The sequence below is a fragment of the Nanorana parkeri genome, unplaced genomic scaffold (assembly GCF_000935625.1).
Source record: "Nanorana parkeri isolate BGI_ZX_2015 unplaced genomic scaffold, ASM93562v1 scaffold1328, whole genome shotgun sequence".
NCBI lineage: Eukaryota > Metazoa > Chordata > Amphibia > Anura > Dicroglossidae > Nanorana > Nanorana parkeri.
In genome coordinates, this window is record NW_017307596.1 from 271,839 (window position 1) to 281,990 (window position 10,152).

The 10,152-nt window shown below is 39.4% G+C and overlaps 1 protein-coding gene across 2 annotated transcripts in view; it reads right to left on the reverse strand.

Annotated features, from left to right (window-relative positions):
* PCDH17 (protocadherin 17) overlaps positions 1–10,152 on the reverse strand; it is a 221,797-nt gene that overhangs the window by 211,216 nt on the left and 429 nt on the right. For both annotated transcript variants that reach the window (XM_018569390.1, XM_018569389.1), the window contains exon 2: positions 6,562–9,097. In XM_018569390.1, coding sequence (XP_018424892.1) covers positions 6,562–9,039 — 2,478 coding nt within the window. In that variant the 5' untranslated portion in view covers positions 9,040–9,097. The remainder of the gene's footprint in view (positions 1–6,561; positions 9,098–10,152) is intronic.

Sequence of the window (10,152 nt, forward strand, 5' to 3'; positions counted from 1 at the left end):
GTACATCTCTGTTTTAATGTACGATTTTGTTTTTATAAATATAAATAGAGGGATGCACAGATACCAGTTTTGCGAGTACGAGTACTGGTACTTGCCGAGTACTTACAAGTACGAGTACTGATACATTTTTGTTTATTGTCATGTGTCAGTTTTTCTAAAACAATATTGACTAATGATTTCAGGACAGCGGTGGAGTGCCAGAGCCAGGTCCCAGCTGCAACCGCTGCAACCCTGGTAGTTCTCATGAAAATGCCAAGTATCTGCACTGGTACTCGAAAAGTATCGGTGCATCCCTAGTTTAAATGAGACTAGTTTACACCATCAGTTTCAGAGCTTAAAAGTACAGCATGCTGCATTTTTTCTCTGAAATGCACGATATGCGTTTACATGCATTTATAAACGCACCACAATGCACTGGAACACGCTTAAAACCCAAGCAAAACTATTTGAGAAAACAAAACGCACTGTAAAGCACCAAAACTGCATCAAAAAAATGCACACATCCGTTTACAGAAACGCATCCAGATCTGGAGGTGGTGTGAACAAGCCCCTATGACTGTTTGTGTGTATCAAGTTGTCAGAGGTGTGACAGGGACAGATTTGTCAGAGGTGTCACAGGGACAGAGTACTTCCAAGGCAGAACAAGAGGGTAAACCTTCCCAACCGGGATTCAAACAATAAAAACATGACAGAGCTTTTAACCCTTTGCCACTCAATCTAAAACTGGAATTGGGCTCTACCTGGTCACCTCTGATACAGGACCCAGCAGATTATATTACATTATGCAATATGGTTTATCAAGCATTTCGGAGAGATGTGAAGTAGTAACAGTAACATTCGTGTTAGAAATGTTTACAGTGAACAATGGGGTAGAGCAGTGTTACAATATATAGAATACCAATCCCACAGAATAATGCATCAGGTTTCAATTCACTACATAGATTAGAGAAAACAATAAGATGTAAAGATTGGATAAAAGTGCCATTAGAAAATGATCGGTGCATCGTTGGGCTGGTTTTCAGATAGGATACTAAAGGCGTAGCATTCTTGGCACGCTTGTTCTGTTTTCAGATTATTCCTTTGAGAATAGTATTTATAAAGCTAGTTCAATGATTATTCAATAAACAGTATCCATAGCAAGCAATGAGACTGTGCCTTACTAAAGACAAATCGGTGTAAGATTATCTTACAACATCCTGTTTTTCTCTAGGAGCAAAACACTCACGCGGCTAATCCATAAAACTCTTTGAAAGACAAAAGCCCACAGCAGCCAATCAGAATCACATATGTGCTGGTCTGACGTCATTACAGTAAAATTAAATTGGTTGCTATTGGTTACTGCACTTTACATTTAATGCTAACATGTTGTATAGATGAACAACGTTTAATTTATGCATAAGCATCTAAATCCGAACAAAGATTTTTAGAAGCAAGTCAGACAAAGGAGCAGGCGTCAACATTTGTATGCCTTAAAAAGATTCTGTCACTTAAAAGAACAACTTGTATGAACCCTTGTGGTGGGGCTACCCCCGCACCGAAAGGGTTAACTGCTTGTTTTTGTCTAGGGGTTAAAAAATTATTCTCACCTGATCCTAGGAGATGGCTTGTTCTTAGACTGGTCCTACCAGCCTCTCTCCTCTGCAGCAGTCTTAAGCTGGCCATACACCTATAGATTATCTGCAGATTTTCTATGGTCAGATGGAAAACGTGCAACAGATTCCTCCATTTGATTTGATGCAGGCATTGTCCAGGTTTTTCGAGAGCCAGCTGGGCCGACTAGCAAGATACTGAAGCTTGACCCAGTGGGAGATAACTCCATCCACACAGTTTAGTGTAGATGGAGGAATCTGTTGCACGTTTTCCATCTGACCATAGAAAATCTGCAGATAATCTACAGGTGTGTGGCCAGCTTAAGGTCCCATAAATCATCTTGTTCTATACACTGTGTAAAGATGTGAGCATGCTGAGGAACATTCCAATGCTGCAGCATAGGAGGAGAGAGGTTGATGGGGGCGCTATGTCAGCTGGCCAATTCAGAGAATCGGGCGAATGTAACTGTTATTTTGAAACAAGACAAAAACAAGCATTTAACCCTTGCAGTGCAGGGGCAGCCCCACTACAAGGTTTAATTGTATTGTTCTTGCAGTTTCTCGTTAAAAAATAAATATTGTAAAGTAACAGTGTATTAGAGTAACATCAAATATACAGTAGTATTTTGTCTTGGTGCCAATCATTATGAGTGGTCTGTAGGTAGTTCAAGCTTAAAGGTTTATTTACTATACATTTGTACCCCTTTTTATGTCTCTATTCAGTAATGAGTCTCTTTAAAGATTGGTTAACATATAGAACACAATAGTTCTCTCAGCAACTGTGTCAAACCACATAGGGCAACCAATAATAATAAATAACAGGACTGGGACACAAAGTGACATTTACAAATCACTGTCTTATGATCAATATTGGTAAATATGGTTACTTTATTTCAGTAACAAGTACTTTTCTGTTACAAACTAGCAGTCATGACATAAATAATACAATACTAGTAACAATATAGAACTATAAAAGCTGTATACTGTGGCCCAACACACTGAGCAAACTTTTTAAAGTAAAACCTTTACTAAGAAATAAAAGGGAAGGCTGCAACTGATGACCTTCTGAAAATGCTACTTGCATGACTGTCACTGGCTTCAATACTCGGAGTCCCTAACCTGGACCAAAAATGCAGGTAATCCCCTTACTTATTCTGCATGTGCAACTCAGAAAGCCATGAATCCACAGTCAGGAAAAGGGGATTATTAGAAAGAGCGCTAAGCAATAGCAACCACCATACTTACTGAATACAGGTTCGCTTTAAGGCTTTTGATGCCATATCCCCATTCTGTGCGATAGATCGATCGATCGATCGATAGATAGATAGATGCAAGAATATGTCCCTATTTAATAAGAAACATACACTATGAAGACTACATAAGGATCTGCCAGTGACAAGTGAAGTAAGACTATATTGGTACTGAAAACAATTAGTGGTGATGACAAAAGACACCGAGCTTTCATACATATATGCTGAAATTAGCCTGATTAGAAAGCTGTTGTGTCACACATTGAAGGGAATTATCAAAACTGGAGCAGACAAAATCTGGAGCAGTTGCCCATGGCAACCAATCAGCTTCTCTCTTCACTTTGTTCAGTTAAGATTTGAAAATGAAGAGATAAGCCGATTGGTTGCCATGCAAAACTGCTCCAGATTTTCTCTGCTCCAGTTTTGATAAATTCCCCTGATTGACAACCACATTATCATAAAAACACACTGAGGGAATTTATAACAACTGGAGCAGACAGAATCTGGAGCAGTTGTGCGTGGCAACCAACCAGCATCTCTCTTCAGTTTGCTCAAGTAAGATGTGAAAATGAGACAGAGAAGCTGATTGGTTGCTGTGCAGATCAGCTCCAGTTTTGATAAATTCCCTCCAGTCTAACTTTCTAACCATCTACAAAGTGGTAAAACAGACCTAAACATTGTAGAACTCTAGAACACCTTGTTCCACATTTCTGGAACAGTATAAACTAGATCTACACTCTGAGTGTATGAATTAGGTGATCTCAGTCACTGTTTTCATTAGCTGCCATTTCCTTTATCATCTAAAGAATGATAACCTGTAACATACAAGGACTGTGATTTTGTCACTCTAGTCCTAAAAATGTTACCATCAGGCTTACTGTATGTGAAGTCAATGCAGCCAATCAGAATAATATGGCAAACATCTGACTGTATTTACATAAAATCTGACTGGTTGCCATTGGTTACCACACCTATATCTTCTCAAATAAGATTAGAAGCCCAATGGACACAGCAAAAAATAGATAGGCAGAGAGACTGACTGACAGATAAATCATTTGTCAATACTTATTTAGATAGATATAAAATAAGAACTCTCAGCACTGACTCTCATGCCTGAACCCCCTACTTGTCCATGATTATAGAATAAAAAAAAAGGCTGCCAAGCTGCTTGAAAGCAAACAGTACTGTCTAAATGCATTGAGTTACAATGTTTACCACACGGTACAGAGAAGTACATCATCAAAGGAATGAATCACCATCACAGTCGTAACTCTTAAGATTAGGATCAATACCACCAATAAGTCACAAGTCCAATATCAAGGATTAAATGAATAAAATAGCTGCAGCTTAATGCATATCCACTTCAGAACTATTCCCAGCTCCAAAATGTGCACTCTGATCTATTTCTAGTGCACCTGTAGAATGATCACATTTCTGAGATTTGTTAAGCAGACATGGAGACAGCATGTTGTTATTCATTTCTATCCTAATAAAGTAAAATGGACCCGTTACCTGTTATTATCCAGTGCCATAAAGCAGTAATGTTCCACAGTACATGCTTCCCCAGCTTTAACTGTACATTAAGTGCACATAGTTCTTTAATATTTAAGTATATGTCAGAGTTTGTATCGGATTCAAAAGCAAGTCAGCAAGATGACCAATGCATACAAGTGCATGGGACTTGGTTTCCTTTTCTTTCTTTTTTTGTTTGTTTAAGAATAGATGGATAGAACATGGAGAGTACCACACAGACAGACAGTGAATGGATAGGGTAGATAGATCCCAAAGTGAGATAGATAGATAGATAGATAGATAGATAGATAGATCCTGAAGTTGTAGATAGATATTGGAGTTCTTGATACATAGATAGATGGTGATAGATACTGGAGTTGGTGATAGATACTGGAGTTGGTGATAGATAGATAGATAGATAGATAGATAGATAGATAGATAGATAGATAGATAGATAGATACTGGAGTTCTTGATAAATAGATAGATACTGGAGTTGGTGATAGATAGATAGATAGATAGATAGATAGATAGATAGATAGATAGATAGATAGAGGCTAAGGTATTGGAGAGAGAGAGAGCAATTACAATATATGCAGTCCCCTGACTTGCATATGCAGTTTAGCTGCAATGAGACAGACAGATTAGGTAGATGGATAGATAGATAGATAGATAGATAGATAGATAGATAGATAGATACTGGAGTTCTTGATAAATAGATAGATACTGGAGTTGGTGATAGATAGATAGATAGATAGATAGATAGATAGATAGATAGATAGATAGATAGATAGAGGCTAAGGTATTGGAGAGAGAGAGAGCAATTACAATATATGCAGTCCCCTGATTTGCATATGCAGTTTAGCTGCAATGAGACAGACAGATTAGGTAGATGGATAGATAGATAGATAGATAGATAGATAGATAGATAGATAGATAGATAGATAGATAGATAGATAGATCATGAAGAGAGATAGCAAATGATATCCAGTTGCCTATAGCATTGAATTCAATAAGATTATATTTACAGACAGAAAGAGATAGAGAGCTATGAAATGAATATCAAATCAACCTGGATACATGTTTTTATGGAACGTATTTGAATGTAATCATGACAAGCTGGGTAAAGGATGGCTGGTATGCTCGATGTATGTATATTACACGATGTATACATGTACACTTATGAAATAGTTATGCTGCCAGAAGTGAGAGCTACCTGTTAGAGCTGCTACTTTTGCAGGCAGCCTTTGTATATACAGTCTGTCAGCCGGTGTACAAACATACTGCATGCACTGCTGTAGGTGTCGGCAGCCAACAACTGCAAGACAGTGCTTGTCTTTAAACCATCTAGAACATATGTGATCTCACATACATGTTGCATACTATGACAGCACCTACAAACACTATGCTGATTTTAAAAACTGGAAAAAAAAAAAATCAAACTTAAACCTCCAGTCCAAACCTGAAATAAAATAAAATGTATAACATACACAAGGTTCATACTATATGGCACCCAGGTTCAGTTTGACATCTACCAGTTGCAATAGTAGAATATAAAACAAAGGATTCAAATAACATTGTTTCCATGGTAGAGCATAGCCAAATAATTTCCATGCAATTAGCTGCTTTTTATCTTGTCTATAGGTTGCTGACACATAAGGTATATAAAAGAAGTGTACAAAGCATACACATATTTGTGTGTATTATCCCTGTTACTCGCTTAGATCACTAATAGGGCAGAAGTTACTATAAACATGTTATCACTCATAAGGACCCGCACAGCATTGTTCATCCAAGCTTTGATAATATTTAAAACACTGACAGACTGAAGATCTCTCCCTTTCAATGCCAAAGAACAATCACACACTGTCAACAGGGATTATTTTCTCTATAAAGCAACAAAACAATTTCCATTTAGGACTATTCAGTGCACATCAGGAAATTGCATTAGTCTAATACTTTCAACAGAATCATGCCAAACACACATACTGCTAATAATAACTTGAAAGGCTTCCCACAAATTGAACTTTCATATTACGAGGAGGAGAAATGATATGCTGGCTGTACATCTTGTTTATTTTCATAATCATTATCAGATGAGACCTCAAATAACTAGCTTGAAAAGCCAAGAAGCTCAAACAAACCCTGTCACATACTCAAACAGGCAGAAACGATTCAACCTTAGCTGCATGGGCGTGAGTGTAGAACGTACCTGAATTATGGACATCCGATTTGATGTAGTCTCAGTTGTGCTGCTCACTGGTCCAGTAAAACTGTTGTGGCAGGCAACATGGCCTTGAGGAACAGTCAGATTGTTAGATGTAGGTTTCAGGTACATCACTTCTGAACGAGGGGAACTGAGTGGAAGCCGGGTCTGGTAATCAAAATACATTGGAGATGTGGCAAGTGAGGGGCTGCTTACCACATTCATAACATTCATCGCGTTTCTCTCTTCCACTTCACTCTGAACTAACATAATGTCATTCTTATTGATTTTTTTCTTCTTGCTTTTCCCTAGCTGAGGGTGGCTGTACTCTGCAATCCTGCAGTTGTAAGTTCGGATTTCCTTATTTTCCCTTTTACACTTAACAGCTATAGTGATCATGGCAGCCAACAGTATTATGGAAATTGTGCTTAAAGTAACGATAAGTGGCAAAGACATATCCCACTGATGATGGTTGCCATTGACCTGGGGCTCTCCCTCTGGTAGAGATCCAGTAGAAGACCTAATGATGAGCTTAGCCACAGCCGAGAGTGCTGGTTTACCATTGTCAGTCACTTTAATCACCAGTTCGACAACTGGTGATACATCTTCCCAGTACGGATTGAGAGTTCTAATCTCGCCAGTCACAGGATCAATCTCAAACAGGTGCTCTTCATTCCCATAGGCAATTTCATATGTCAGTCGTCCGCTTTCTCCAAAGTCATTGTCCATAGCTCTGACTGTGCTCACCACGTACCCCACACCTACATTCCTAGGGACGTGGATTTCTGCAGTGTCATTTTGCAGAATAGGTAAAGAGATCACTGGTGCATTGTCATTAACATCCAGAACAGTCACTCTCACTGTAACGTTGCTTTCCAGGTGGGGCGATCCTGAATCTTTTGCAAGAAGTTTAAATTCAAAATACTTTGTTTGCTCATAATTAAACGATCTGAGAGCATAAACTGCACCATTGGTGGGATTTACAGACACAAAGGTGTAAATGGACACATCCCCAACATAAGACAGTAGTATAGAGTAGGAGACTGTGCCATTGTGTCCAAGATCTGGGTCATGTGCTACAACAGAACCTAAATATTCCCCTGGTATGTTGTTCTCAGATACCTGTAGCACATGCAGTCCTTTGTTGAAAGTGGGTGGATTGTCATTTTCATCTAGTATCTTAACTGTAAACGATTTAGAGGAGTTTAAAGGAGGGTTCCCATTATCTCTGGCAATTATAGTTACATTGTATTCATCCTGCGTCTCGCGGTCAAGAGGCCTGTCTGTGACGACAGTATAAAAATTATCATAGTTCTCTTCTAGTTTAAAAGGCACATTGCCTAGGACCCTGCACTGTAATTGTCCATTCTTGCCCGAGTCCTTGTCAGTGACCCTCACTAAAGCAATAACAGTGCCAGGGGGTGCTGCCTCACTAATTGCTCCCTGGCGGACTGATACGAAGCCGATAGATGGAGCATTGTCATTTTTATCTATCACCTTAACAGTAACTTTACAGTGTGCAGGGATTGGGTTTGGGCCTTGGTCACGTGCTTGCACATCAATTTCAATCAGGTTGTTTTCCTCATAGTCCAGATTACCCTTTACTTGGATCACCCCGGTGTTGGGATCAATAGAGAAAAGTTCACGAACTCTGTCTGGTGCATATCCACTGAAAGAGTAGATGACTTCGCCATTAGACCCTTCATCTGCATCTGTAGCATTGAGGTCAATGACAACTCTACCGATTGGGGAGTTTTCTGGGATTTCCACCATATATGAAGGCGCTTCAAAAACGGGGCTGTTATCATTGGAATCTATCACTTTGACATTTATTTGCACAGTAGCTGATCTTGGTGGATTGCCACCATCTAAAGCAGTCAAAATCAGGTTGTGGTGGCTTTGCTCTTCTCTGTCCAGCGGTTTATCGATAACTAGCTCAGGGAATTTGGTTCCATCTCCTCTGGACTTCACATCTAAGGAAAATAGTCCATTATGATTGATGACATATGTCTTCAAGCCATAGTCCCCAGAGTCTGGATCATGGGCGCTGGTCAGAGGAAACCTGGTCCCAGGAAAAGCATTTTCTGAAATATCAATGTCGATTTGCTCCGAAGGAAAAAATGGTGAATTGTCATTAATGTCTGTTATGTCCACCTTCACCATATAAATTTCCTTATCGTTGGCAAAAACCTCCAAGGACACTTGACATTTTAAATTTCTCCGACACAGGGTCTCGCGGTCAATCCGCTGCTTGGTAAACACCAATCCGCTGTCCTGTTCCACATCGATTAGGTTGGGTGCAGAGTTTTCCAGGACTCGGAAGTTCGATTTTCTCCCCCTTTCCGATAAGCCAACCTTTACATCGTTGCTTAGGTTGCCAACAATGGTGCCAGCTATCGCCTCCTCGGGTACAGAGAAATTCAAGTTTTTCAAAGTCAGGGCAGGAGCCCACAAGAAAAATAACAATAATACGGAAAGGTACATCCCCAAACGTGAAGGGTCTTCTCAGTCTCACTCTCCTTTTCTTCTCAGCTCTCTGAACCTGTTGATTTAAAAAAAAAAGAAACACCTGCAGTTAGATAAGCAGCAAATGGACCATGGCAGAAAAGGCTGGCAGGGTTAAATCAGTGATTGTTTTCTGCTGGAAAAGACAATCCGTCACCAACCTGTCAAAGACATCCATCTCTTTTTCCAAAGATTATTAATTGAAAAAGACAAAAATGTAAATATCATATGCCTGCCTTGCAATAAAGAAGAGCATCGAGCTACAAAAACACCCTTATCTTCCGAGCGTTATTGTTCTGCTATCATTACTAGCAATTGGAATTCTCTATTAAAGATGCATTAATGCACACCTCGCTTGCAATAAACATGATTTGTTTGAAACGTTAACCTCCGCTCACATCATTTCAACAACTGCACGCTGAAATTAAACTCTCCGGTGAGCAGGGAGACATTGAAACCTGGAATAAGAAAAAAAAAATGCATCCCGCACACACACACAACAATTAGTGTATCTGGGGGAAGAAAAAAGGAGAAAAAAAAAAGCAACGCTGGTATCTAAAGCCCACATATCACATCACCTTTCTGTCTTTTTTCACAGCATTGGGGTTATTTCCAAGAAATCCTGTCACTGCATTGGCTTACAAGCTGTACTATTCAGTTCATTTTCAGTTCTCGTTCCCTCCAGTAGATCAAATCAACAGGCAAAGCATGGCTGGATGCACAAATGGAAAAACAGGACAAATACACTTCACAGCAGCAGGCAGTCTCTGTATTCACAGGGACGGCAGAAAATGAGTCCCCATATGCATAGTAAAAATAAAAAAAATAAAAATAAATAAAAAAAATAAAGCAATCACCCGCAGAGGGATGCCTACAAATGGCACAGCAATTATGGTTGAGCTTGTCATTTTATTTATCTGTTTTGCCTATTTTGAATCGCTTGTTTCCAGAAAGTCGTTCCCTAGATCTCACGTATAGGTGAAATGGGCAGCCTTTAACATATGAATGACACATGCAGAATGCAGATGTTTAATAACTGCATGAGTCACATCCAGTTAGAGGAAAGTGTGGGGGGGGGGGGGGGGAGGAGTC